We start from the raw sequence: 13,736 nt of genomic DNA, 5'->3' as shown, positions 1-13,736 counted from the left end.
CTCAATGTTCAACGTGTTGAGGGCTGAGATGCTTTTCTGTTCACTACGGTTGTAGAGTGGTGATATGAATTACTGTAAACTTCCTATCAGCTTCAACCAGTCTTGCCACTTTCCTCCCTCATCAACAAGGCATTTCCTCTTATATAACTACCGCTCCCTGAATGTGTTTCTTCGCACCATTCTGTGTAAACTCGAGACTGTTGGGTTGTGCAGGGAAATCCCAGCAGATCAGCTGTTTTTAAATATTCAAACCAGCTTCGGCACCAACAACCATGCCACAGTCACTGAGATCACTTCTAAAGTCACAAATACTGAAATTTCAAGATTTAGTTGATAAATAAATTTCCCCTCCCACCATATTCTGGTATTTCACAAGCAGATGTACAGGTGTTCTGAATAAAGTAGACACTAACTGTATAAGAGTAAATCATATCAGAAGTTTAACACAAATACATTAACAATATTAAAGCGTGATGTCTTACCATTGATATCCTGCAGTATATACGTGGCCAGTATGGAAGAACTCCTTTGACTATATCTGGATCACGCTCTTGGCACATTGCTCCAAATTCTTGTACAGCCTGCAAGGACAATGTGTTGTTTCAGAGATCAACTGCGTACAGAATCTACACAGGTTTCCATCTGAAGATCCTAGATTTAGGATTGTTTTATTGAACATGTAGACCGCGAGCTGGCCTAGCGGTTAGCGTATTCGCCTCTCGATCGGGAGACCGCGAGTTCTACTCGCAGTCGGGTCATTAAAAACTGCCGTCTGGCAAGGCAAGCTGCAATAGAGACACGAGTGGAGAGGCAAACTCTCGGGGTTACCAGAGGGCTAGCCCCCCCACTGTAACCCTAGGTGAGAGGCTGAGGGCTAATGGAAAGCGGTGCCGCCCAGCGCGCCCGACTGCGTGGTGCGGGAAGGACTTTAGACTTATTGAACATGTGCAACGAGTGCATTGGGATTTTTAGCTGCATCAGCTTACTCAGTTACTACAAACAATTCAAACAAAAGGACACAAGACCAGATGAAAAAATAATGACAAACATTCACCTTTAATTTCGTGACTGTATCTCTCTTGGACAATTTCCTTAAAACCAGACGAAAATCAGCATCCACCAGGTTGTCTATTTCCTCAACACCATAGACGGCAGGCACATATCCTGGGTCGTTTGAGGTTGAAATCCCAAATCCAACAAACCCAGTAACCAATCCATTCTCCCGAGCTAATAGTTCAGCAGCTCTGCCACTGCTAGATGGCTGAAATAGGAAGAAAAGATGATGATGAAATGACAAGGATATACAGTATGGTGTCGTTGATGCAAAGCATCATTACTGCACTGCAAAAAATAAAAATCTTAGGAAGTTTATTTGTCTATTTTCAAGTCAAAACATCTAGCCACCCTTATTATAAGACATAAGGCCAAAAAAAAAAAAAAAAGTGTGTTTTTTTCCGGTTACGTAGATTTCAAAACTAGGGTCGGTAGGCAGGCATTTTTTTTTTTGGAATTTTTTTTCAAGATGCCTGCCATAACCTATATTTAGACAGGAATAATTTCACAAAATATAATGAATTTCTTTGCAGGTCACCTGAGTTACCACCTTCTGATGAATCTGATGCAGCATGAGACACCTTTTAACATGAATTTTTCTGTAAATATAACAGCTCAATACACCATGAGAGAGAGAGAGCAGCCCCGCCCCTCTCTGCTCCCTGAGTGGAGCTCGTCGCCTTGGTAACGGTGCAGGGAAAAGACACAATATAACAAGCAAAGAGCGCTTTTTCTCAGAGTTCCCTCTCCTCGAACAACGCTGATTTACACGGAAACGAAAGGAGCTATTCACAAAATTCTTTCACATTGAGTGCTACAAGGCTCCCATGAACACATAAATGTAATTTTTTTTGTCCCTACTGTAAAAAATGTGGACACTAGAGCGAGTTAAAAACAAGTGACTTTTCTGATTTTGCAGTAAAAGCGCTGCCACGTTTATAATGGAGTCTATGGGAGAGCGCGGCTGTCCTCTCCTTACTTTCAGGCTTCTCATTCAAAAACTGTAAATCCTATCGCTCAGGGAGACACTTGTCTTGATTCACACAATGTGTGACTACAACTTTTGAGAAAATTGTGTGTGTAGAATGAAAATTGTGGCTGAGAAAACAGTTTAAATGAGAAAGTTAGAGCTTTTTTTTTTTCAAGCTGCCTCCACTCTAAATAACGCAATAGACACCCATTATAAAGTCTGAATTTCTCCAGATGTGCTCATGGTGTTTGATCTGTGACTGATCAAAAAGTACAGAACCTAGCAAGAAAGTTGAATGCCAGATCCACACAGGAGAATTTTGTCTCCGTTTTAAAGTTTGAATCATGTCTCTAGGTGAAAGACAAAATAAGCGTTATCTCTGCTTCTGTTCCCTCCGCCGAGTGCGCGCGCACACCGCATGTCGGGGCCACGGATGAGTTACTCTCCCCTGATCAACGAAGTCTGCGGGGAATTTGTGGTTATTATCGGTACAAACAGCGCGAATCACAACTTAAATGAGTGCGGTTCAGTTTGACATTATTGTCAGTCCGTTAGATAAACATTTAATTTTATTAAAATCGAAAATCAATATTTAGAGCCTGTGGGCTACAAAAATAATAGTCATTAAAGTAGCCGGCTGGACTTAATTGTGTAGTCGGCTGTATGGCCGGCAGCCGGCGCTTGTGGAAAGCCCTAATTTTCCCAGTGAGTGACAAAAACTTCCGGTTCACGCAGTTGTGTTATATGTAAAAGTCGCGACTGGGAAAAAAACGAAAAAAAAAGTTTAGGGTCGGGCGGTACGGATTAGGGTCGGTCGGGTAACCGGAAACACACTTTTTTTTTTTTTGGCCTAATTGCCCAACAAGCAAAACCTCATTTAGCTAGAAAGGCTAGTTTTTAGACAGTCCATCTTGAAAATCTTGTATAGACAAAACGTCTTGAAAAAGTCTTATTTGGAGCACCTTGGAAAATAAAACAAGTTTTTTTTAAAACAAGTAAGTACATTTTGGACATTTGTCAAATGCGGTTCATCTTGTTTCAAGAAAAAAAAAAGTATGCTTGTTTTGGGAATAAATGAACTTTACTGAAATCTTTGAATCTTTCATTACAATTCAACTCCACCTTACAGATCCTAAGTTTACTGCGACTGTTTTCTCAGTCATTCAGAGTGAGCTCCTTCTAGATGCTGTACAGACTCTAGACCAGACAAGTGCCTTCAAAAAGGCTATGAGTGAGTGGAGGGTGTTTTAGTGAGGGCTTTTTGGAATGCTGTGAGTTAAGTTCAGTGGGTTTTTTTTTTTGTTCGTTTGGGGTTTTTTTTGTGCCTGATCTTGTAAACCCCTCGTACACATGAATAGTCAGTGCCCCCAAAATGCACTGTTGCTTTGGCGTTGTGTAAGCACTGCAAGTCAAAATGCGTAGACTTTTTTTTTTTTTGGTGCCTGAGGTCCTGGGGAAGTGGAATCTTAAAGGAACAGTCCACCGTATTTCCATAATGAAATATGTTCTTCTCTGAATTGAGACGAGCTGCTCCGTACCTCTCCGAGCTTTGCGCGACCTCCCAGTCAGTCAGACGCGCTGTCACTCCTGTTAGCAATGTAGCTAGGCTCAGTATGGCCAATGGTATTTTTTGGGGCTGTAGTTAGATGCGACCAAACTCTTCCGTGTTTTTCCTGTTTACATAGGTTTATATGACCAGTGATATGAAACAAGTTCAGTTACACAAATTGAAACGTGGCGATTTTCTATGCTATGGAAAGTCCGCACTATAATGACAGGCGTACTAACACCTTCTGCACGCTTCGACAGCGCATTGATACCTTCACTCAGAGTTGTACCATTTTTTTTTAGACAGGGCGGACGGACCAGGGCATTCGCCCGCCTGGCCGTGCCCGACAAGGAGCGCTCTCGGCCAGCTTGGGAGGCAGATGGCAGCCCCTCCTGGAAGTGTGGTTTTACCATGGGCCTCATGCGGAAAAATGACAAAGTCCTAGTTTTACCATGGGCCTTAGGATGAAAAAATGACAAAGTCCCAGTTTTACCATGGAGCTCGAGTTGTACCATTCTTTTTAGACAGGGCAGACGGACCAGGGCATTCGCCCGCCTGGCCGTGCCCGACGAGGAGCGCTCTCGGCCGGCTTGGGAGGCAGACGGCAGCCCCTCCTGGAAGTGCAGTTTTACCATGGGCCTGTGAAGGTATCAATGCGCTGTCGAAGCGCGCAGAAGGTGTTAGTACACCTGTCATTATAGTGCGGACTTTTCATAGCATAGAAAATCGCTACGTTTCAATTTATGTAACTGAACTTTGTCATGTCACTGGTCATATAAACCTAACAGGAAAAACGCGGAAGAGTTTGGTCGCATCTAACTACAGCCCCAAAAAATACCATTGGCCATGCTGAGCCTAGCTACATTGCTAACAGGAGTGACAGCGCGTCTGACTGACTGGGAGGTCGCACAAAGCTCGGAGAGGTACGGATCAGCTCGTCTTAATTCAGAGAAGAACATATTTCATTATGGAAGTACGGTGGACTGTTCCTTTAAGAGATGTTTGAATGTTGAAATGGGAAAAAAATAAACTTGTTGCAATGCTACACGTGCCGTCAACTTGATTCAAGATAGTCTCTGGTCTCATATCTAGAGTGTTTTACTAATTACAGGTCACAAAAGGAGAATCTTTTAAGCTAGCAATGCTTAGTTGTAGAATTTAACAATCCTAATATTAGTATATTTATCTTAAATTCAGTTTTTACTGCTAAGACTTTGTCATGAATTTAAGTGAAATACCCTTAAAATGAAATAAATAAAAATGACTTGAATGGCTAAATGTAAGAAGTACGATTTTGTTATAAGAACTATTTTGATTATTTTGAGTTAATCAGATCTCGCATAATAAGTTCCCCAATCTTATTTTGGAATTATTTCATCTAAAAACAGGTTAGATTTTTCATCTTACTTTAAGAAATCTTACCAAGTCAAATCTGACTAGTTCCATTGGCAGATTTTTTTCACCTGATTCAAGCAAATATGCTTTGTTTTAATCTTTTATTTCTTGTTTTTGAAAGGCCATTTTTTGCAGTGTGAATAGCATAGCCCTGGTGCTGATCCACCACAACATGAACACAACAGATACATCAATAGATCCATTTTCTGTTAACCAGTTGTTTTGTTGGGTGGAGCTTTGCTTTCTAAGCCGTTCTGTGGAAGTGATCGGTTACTAAACGAACCGGCTGACATTATATTTGAGGAGGCTGTGGTGGAGAAGAGGACTCTGGACAAATTCTTATCCATCATGGATAATCCTGACCACCCGCTCCATCACACGCCGGACAGACAGAGGAGCACCTTCTCCAACAGACTGTTACAGATTCGCTGTCGTAGGGACTGATACAGGAAATCTTTCCTGCCCCAAGTCATCATACTGTACAATAACTCCCCTCTGTCTGACAGAGATGAACTCTGACCTCGCTGCTGTACAGTCCTGTTCAGAACCCTGGTCCTCCTGTAACTTTTGCACCGCCAGAGCTTATTTGTTTACTACCATTAGTCACTTTGCACCATTTGTTTTTAGTTATTCATTTATCTTCCATTCAATACTGCCACTTTTGCACAGTTTTTATCTTCATTTATCGCAATTCTTGTTTTTAGCGCTATTGACGCACATTCACACGTACGAAGCACATATTTAACAGTTATCCCACGAAATCGAGTCGTACATGAGCTGATAGCTGACGAGGAGCAGAGTGCCGAGTTGGCAATAATCCATGTACAACGAAACCGAGTGGAAGAACCAGGGTTCTCCACTTTTCGAAAATAAAAGGGGGCGGGGGCCTCTGAAGCTGACAGACTTTGGGCTTTTTTGACAGTGAAACTGGCCAATAAATGGATAGGAAATGCGAAATCATTGTTAAAATCATTTTACAAAACATCAACACATTCTAGGCATCACAGTGGTGTAGTGGTTAGCACTGTTGCCTCACAGCAAGAAGGTCCTGGGTTCGAGCCCCGGAGCCGGCGAGGGCCTTTCTGTGTGGAGTTTGCATGTTCTCCCCGTGTCCGCGTGGGTTTCCTCCGGGTGCTCCAGTTTCCCCCACAGTCCAAAGACATGCAGGTTAGGTTAACTGGTGACTCTAAATTGACCGTAGGTGTGAATGTGAGTGTGAATGATTGTCTGTGTCTATGTGTCAGCCCTGTGATGACCTGGTGACTTGTCCAGGGTGTACCCTGCCTTTCGCCCATAGTCTAGCTGGGATAGGCTCCAGCTTGCCTGCGACCCTGTAGAACAGGATAAAGCGGCTAGAGAGAATGAGATGAGATTAACACATTCTTACTGGACATATCTTTATTGTCAATGTGAGACTCATTTGACATTTCAGTTGAGACTGATGCGCCTGTTGTGCATCCCTGAATTAATTATATTTTTTTCTGCGTGAGAAAAATAAATGAACTTCCATGCATAAACAAAATACCCAATTACAATAAATGCATAAATTTTTTACAATACACACAATGTTAATTGGGTGAAACCACTACAATCCATACACGAGCTGGTGCGCGTGCCCGAGACTGGCACTACAAACCCACCCCGGCCTCCGTAGTTCGGGTCCTTTGACCCAGGAACCCGGAAGTCCTGCAGTAAACAAACACTGAAGCAACGGGAAAATGCAGCTCTCGCCTACACGATCACAGATACGTAAAATAAAAGACCTGAACTTAACTAATGTGTGTGTGTGCGCGCCGTTATATGATTACTGTAACTGAAAAGATGATAGATAAGCGTAACCGTTGCACAATAATGCTACAAACACCTGCAAAGTTATTTAGCTGCAGCTTTCAACGTCAGTATGTGTCAGTATAGTGTAACGCGGTGCGGTGTAGTGTAACGCAGGGATAGCCCTGTACGCATTCGTTTAATGGTCTTCTGTGTGTTAAATAGTTACAAAATTCTCTCATCTCATCTCATTATCTCTAGCCGCTTTATCCTGTTCTACAGGGTCGCAGGCAAGACTACGGGCGAAAGGCGGGGTACACCCTGGACAAGTCGCCAGGTCATCACAGGGCTGACACATAGACACAGACAACCATTCACACTCACATTCACACCTACGCTCAATTTAGAGTCACCAGTTAACCTAACCTGCATGTCTTTGGACTGTGGGGGAAACCGGAGCACCCGGAGGAAACCCACGCGGACACGGGGAGAACATGCAAACTCCACACAGAAAGGCCCTCGCCGGCCACGGGGCTCGAACCCGGACCTTCTTGCTGTGGGGCGACAGCGCTAACCACTACACCACCGTGCCGCCCCAGTTACAAAATTATAATAAAGCGAATACTTTATGATTTATTCAGTGTATACTGATGAAGTTACCTTTTTTTTGGGGGGCCAAAGGAAGAGTGGCGGGCCACGGGAAGGGTGGTGGGCCAGAATTATAACATGGCGCTGCGCCACTTTAAAGTGCATATCCTGGACCAATTTTGGGGGTTTTTATATGAAAGTATGTCCCTTTACACACTCATCCAGAAGGGTAATTTTGCACAAGACCATCTGTCTACAGCAGAAAAAAATAAAATAACAAAACACATCTGGAAAAATCCCAAGGGAGTCTGGAGCCAGATTCGTGACGTCACCTGCGGAAGCGCCAGCAGGCTGCGTGAGCTTTGCACGGTCTCAGTGCACAGCCTGTGTAGACCAAGCGCTCCCATTTCTCTCTCATTGTCCGGTCTTTTGGGAAACGACGAGTGCTAATCCCATCAAGATTGGTGTTGCTACACCCTCCTACGATACATCTGTTAACCATTTTAATAATTACGTGATAACGTTGAAGAAATTTGCAGAAAACCACCAGGTCGTTTTCTCATAAACAAACCAGCGCTGACGTAGGATTCAGAGGGAGGCGTCCCGCACGTGACGTCATGAAAATCAATGTTTCCCGGGAAATCCAAATGCCAAGGTTTTTCAGAGGCGGACCAATTCTCCTCAAATGGCTTGATTTCAACTGAATTTTTCTGGTATTGCGCAAGGTAAATAAATTGCAGAGAATGCAGAATGTTACAGATATTTGACCAAAGTTTAATATAAAATAGGAGAATTACATTGATCTTGCTCCTGAATTTACCCGTGATGTGCACTTTAAAAGCGCCTGTGGAGAACACTGATAACCGTTCCACTCATCAGAGTGAAGCCGTCTGGCCGCCATCTTACCACTCCCATCACAGAGTGTTGCTTTCACCATTGCAAACCATTATAAAATGCTCTAGGGGTCTACGCAAAGGGCACTGTGCACACACGTGTAAAAATGATCACACACTCAATACTCGCAGGTGAGATGTTGGTCCACAACCTCTGACTTGACGGTTTGTACAGTTCACTGCTGCACACGCAGGCATTTTTTCTTTGTAATTTTTCTCACCAGCTACATAATAAGTTGTCCAGTTTCGTGTAGCTTCGAGTAGTGTAAATGACCGTTCCGCTCTGCAATGGGAGTGGTAAGATGGGAGCCAGATGGCTTCACTCTGACAAGCGGAACAGTTATTCCACTCAGTTTTGTTGTACATGGCTTATAGCCAACTCGGCACTCTGCTCCTCGTCAGCTATCTGCTCATGTACGACTCGATTTCGTGGAATAACTTAAATATGTGCTTCGTACGTGTGTATTTGGTTTGTGTGTTAAACCATTGTATCTGATCAAATTTGCCCCAAGAAAAGTATTTCCTGATTTTTTTTCCCCCTTCTTATTTTTTTTTTAACTTTACTCAGTGAATGTGATTTTATTCTAATTGCATTCACCGGATTTTGAGAAGCAGAGCACTTTTGTTTTTTGCAAATTCGATAAATAATAAAAACTTAAGACAAAATCTCCGCAAAAATCACTTCTGCTTGGAACGTAAACAAACCAGCGAAATGACAGGAGCAATTTGTGAAAATAATGCTAGAACAATAATTATTGAAAAATAAAACAAATTGTCGCTGTCGGGTCAAAACCTGCCACGTGACATTTTTCCTTTTTTACAGAAGATGTAAAAAACTGAATAAAACTCTGAAATACTGTAACAAGCTGAGAAGCCAGTAAAAGTTGTTCTATTATTAGCTTGGTCAGTTAAATATCCATCAAAATAGCTAATTGCAGCATTATATTAGCGTAAATTGCAAAAAAATCTCATCTCATCATCTCTAGCCGCTTTATCCTTCTACAGGGTCGCAGGCAAGCTGGAGCCTATCCCAGCTGACTACGGGCGAAAGGCGGGGTACACCCTGGACAAGTCACCAGGTCATCACAGGGCTGACACATAGACACAGACAACCATTCACACCTACAGTCAATTTGGACTGCGTTCAGACTGCACCCTGAAACGACCCATATCCGATTTTTTTGCCCATATGCGACCTGTATCCGATTTGTTATTGACAATCTGAACGACACAGATCCGATTTTTTCACATGCGACCCAGGCCGCTTGGATATGTGGTCCTAAATCCGATGCATATCCGATATTTTCACATGCGACTGCAGTCTGACCGGACAGGTCGCATTCATGCGACCTACACGTCATCAACAAGAGACAAACGTCACTATTCTGCATTGGCTAATCCCGCCTCTTTGGTGGAAAACAACAACATTTGTACAGTTTTCAGAATTTAAATAGACTTTTATAGAATTGATCAAGCCAATGGTGGATTTGGTAGGGACCTGGATGTTGATCTGTTAGCCTGATTAAATAAAACAGTTTCTATAACTGATTTATAACTTAAACCATCCTGTACCACATCGCCAGGTCTCGCCTCATCTCCATAGCAAACTGCACTGGTGTTTCTGCACCTTGAGCCAGCGCTGAGAGAAGTTGCAGAATTCAGCTGGCTATAAACAATCTAAATAAATATTTATAAAAATGTAGAAAAAGTTTATTAATATGACGAAATAAATATGTGCAAATTATTAAGCCTGAATTAAGAGTTTGGTAATACAGCGGCCGTATCCCAAATGACTGCCTACTGAAGCTCGAGTGCACTATATAGAGTTTAAAAATCCATTACTTCCTAGTAACATGTAGTGCACTTATAGAAATTAGAGAGACATTTAGGAGTCAACCCTCGTTACCAGGCTACACGTTTTCATTTCAGTTCAGAAACAAAAACACACACGAGACCTCACACTTTAACACTAACCAGATAATTAAACAAACAAACAAACAAACAAAAAAAAGAAAATCATTAAACTTGAAGAGTGTGCTTTTTTTTTGTTTACGTATTACGTAGATGTGCTTATTACGTGTCAATTTGCGCATGCGGGACACTTTTGGGTCGTTTTCCGTTCATATTGGAGATCGCATACAAGTCTCATATAATTGGTAATGTGAACAGCCTAACAAAAAAATCGGATTTCACAACAAATCGGATATGGGTCGTTTCAGGTTGCAGTCTGAACGTAGTGTTAGAGTCACCAGTTAACCTAACCTGCATGTCTTTGGACTGTGGGGGAAACCGGAGCACCCGGAGGAAACCCACGCGGACACCGGGAGAACATGCAAACTCCACACAGAAAGGCCCTCGCCAGCCACGAGGCTCGAACCCAGAACCTTCTTGCTGTGAGGCGACAGCGCTAACCACTACACCACCGTGCCGCCCACTGCAAAAAAATCATCCTTGAGAATTGACCTAAATTGTCACATAGCAGGTTTTGAACTGACAGTGACGAAATGCATGTTCTTACCATCAAGTACTTTTATTCCATATTTTGCTGCTTTTTTTGGGGGGGGGGGGGGGGGGGGGGGTTTCGAGTAGAGTTTTTATTTCATCCTCGGTTGGTTGAGCAACAAGCTCCGCCATTTTGTTTTTCTCTACTCATGGTATATGAGCTGATATCCTAGTAGTGTAGAGTAGCTAAAGTAACCAATCAGAGTGCGTGATTGCTCACATCCAATTAATGTGAACAGAATATAGTTTTAGTAATATTTTTCTCTGTATATTGTATAGCTGGCTTTTTTTTTTTAACTATTTTACGCTGTACAGTGTGTCTTTTTACTTTTCGCATGTCTGATAACTTGCTGCTGCAACAAAATTTCCCAGCTTGGGATCACTAGAGGGTTGTTTTACAATCAGGGGACAAAGTTTGTGTCGCAGGGGTCCAAAATTCAAATTGATTCAAACTGGTTCTTGTACCAGTTTTTAAGTGAAGGACAAGGTAAAGAACAGATTTCAGGTAATTTTTTGACGCGTGTATGGTAGTTTTGTGTAATCTGCTATAAGATGGGAGAAACAAATGAAGTGATTCTCGGAGGGGACTTTTTTTTTTTTTTTTAACAATTCGGAATCCACTACTTCCATAGTGCTTTTAAATCTAAGGCTGTAAGCTTTGTGTTAGTTGTCTCTAATATTTATGTCCCAATATCTTGACCACATTTTAGGATGAAAATAATCATTTTAGATATGTTATTTTATATTGAAAAATTAGCTGTCTCGGAGAGGACTTTTTTTTGACACAATTACATACTAATTTGATCAAAATAGTCTGAAAACTTACTGGCATTCAACATTAAAACTTAACTATGTTTCCAATGATATGGAACCAAATATGTGTTTTATGATATAAAGAATGATTTAAGTGCATCCCTTTTGGAGCTACCTGTGGTCAAAAAAGCACTTTTTCTAAATGACACGAGTAATTTTGCTAAATATGACATATATTGAGGCGGCACGGTGGTGTAGTGGTTAGCGCTGTCGCCTCACAGCAAGAAGGTCCGGGTTCGAGCCCCGTGGCCGGCGAGGGCCTTTCTGTGTGGAGTTTGCATGTTCTCCCCGTGTCCGCGTGGGTTTCCTCCGGGTGCTCCGGTTTCCCCCACAGTCCAAAGACATGCAGGTTAGGTTAACTGGTGACTCTAAATTGACCGTAGGTGTGAGTGTGAATGGTTGTCTGTGTCTATGTGTCAGCCCTGTGATGACCTGGCGACTTGTCCAGGGTGTACCCCGCCTTTCGCCCGTAGTCAGCTGGGATAGGCTCCAGCTTGCCTGCGACCCTGTAGAACAGGATAAAGCGGCTAGAGATAATGAGATGAGATGAGACATATATTGCCATACATTCACCAAAAATAACGTTATCACCAAAAATTTTTTTGCATGGTAAATAGAGCTATCACAGGGCTACAATAAACAACCAAGTTTATTTAGTCAAGCCTTTTGATATTGAAGATAATAAGTGTTAAATGTGATTTTTAGCTTGCGTACCCTGATTGTAAAGCAACCCTAAAGTAAATCTGTCTGTCTGTTATATTTGTATTGTTTCACACCAGTTTAAAATTTTAACTGTAGACAGTTTTTAAACGTCTACCGACAGACACGTTAATCCCAAATGTAAATATTTTAACCTACAGTGTTTTAGGTATATTATACTATCGTACTAAAAGTATGCCAGAAAAATAGGCCACTTCCGGAACCTGACAAAACCCTGGAGTGGCAGCAGCAGCAGAGCACACTGACCCTCACAGCCTGCCAACCAACTACAGCTCAAACTACAGACGCTTTTCTATCTAAACAAACCTCCGAACTACCTAAATCCGCCTTACCCGAACATTTCCTTTTGTCCTTTGTTTATTTTTGCCACCCATGTTCAGGGAGTTTGTTCAGTTTTGCCTGTAGAACGCAGCATAGAACCTTCAGTTCCCTCATCAACGGTCTCATTCTAATGACGTAACCGGCAGTGACATCACTGAGCTCGATATAAAATCTGGAGCGCGCATAGCCGGCCATCTGGCCGCCATCTTACCACTCACATGGCGTGGATTTGGTCTCATCTCATCTCATCTCATTATCTCTAGCCGCTTTATCCTTCTACAGGGTCGCAGGCAAGCTGGAGCCTATCCCAGCTGACTACGGGCGAAAGGCGGGGTACACCCTGGACAAGTCGCCAGGTCATCACAGGGCTGACACATAGACACAGACAACCATTCACACTCACATTCACACCTACGGTCAATTTAGAGTCACCAGTTAACCTAACCTGCATGTCTTTGGACTGTGGGGGAAACCGGAGCACCCAGAGGAAACCCACGCGGACACGGGGAGAACATGCAAACTCCGCACAGAAAGGCCCTCGCCGGCCACGGGGCTCGAACCTGGACCTTCTTGCTGTGAGGCGACAGCGCTAACCACTACACCACCGTGCCGCCCGTTTTTTTAATTTTTATTTCATTTTATTTTTTTCAATTAGGCAAATGGAAATAACTACTGACTAAACTAGAACAGCAACATGGTGGTGTAGTGGTTAGCGCTGTCGCCTCACTGCAAGAAGGTCCGGGTTCGAGCCCCGTGGCCGGTGAGGGCCTTTCTGTGCGGAGTTTGCATGTTCTCCCCGTGTCCGCGTGGGTTTCCTCCGGGTGCTCCGGTTTCCCCCACAGTCCAAAGACATGCAGGTTAGGTTAACTGGTGACTCTAAATTGACCGTAGGTGTGAATGTGAGTGTGAATGGTTGTCTGTGTCTATGTGTCAACCCTGCGATAACTTGGTGACTTGTCCAGGGTGTAGCCCGCCTCTCGCCCATAGTCGGCTGGGATAGGCTCCAGCTTGCCCGCGACCCTGCACAGGATCAGCGGCGATATATAATGGATGGATAGAAATGACCGTTCCGCTCCTCGATGGGAGTGGTAAGATGGCGGCCAGACGGCTTCACTTTGACGAGTCTATGATGAGCTCTCCAGATTTTTACATGGAGCTCAGTGGG

At 43.1% G+C, this 13,736-nt stretch overlaps 1 protein-coding gene across 1 annotated transcript in view; it reads right to left on the bottom strand.

Annotated features, from left to right (window-relative positions):
* ltn1 (listerin E3 ubiquitin protein ligase 1) overlaps positions 1-12,691 on the bottom strand; it is a 126,368-nt gene extending 113,677 nt beyond the window's left edge. Inside the window, exons 1-3 of the mRNA XM_060909293.1 lie at positions 12,583-12,691; positions 1,055-1,261; positions 483-581 (exon numbers count right to left, since the gene is read on the bottom strand). Coding sequence (XP_060765276.1) covers positions 483-581; positions 1,055-1,261; positions 12,583-12,624 — 348 coding nt within the window. The 5' untranslated portion in view covers positions 12,625-12,691. The remainder of the gene's footprint in view (positions 1-482; positions 582-1,054; positions 1,262-12,582) is intronic.
* Positions 12,692-13,736: the final 1,045 nt, after the last annotated feature.

The sequence above is a fragment of the Neoarius graeffei genome, chromosome 25 (assembly GCF_027579695.1).
Source record: "Neoarius graeffei isolate fNeoGra1 chromosome 25, fNeoGra1.pri, whole genome shotgun sequence".
Taxonomy (NCBI): Eukaryota; Metazoa; Chordata; class Actinopteri; order Siluriformes; family Ariidae; genus Neoarius; species Neoarius graeffei.
The sequence above is the reverse complement of the archived record's forward strand: the minus strand, read 5'-3'. Positions and strand labels throughout refer to the sequence as shown.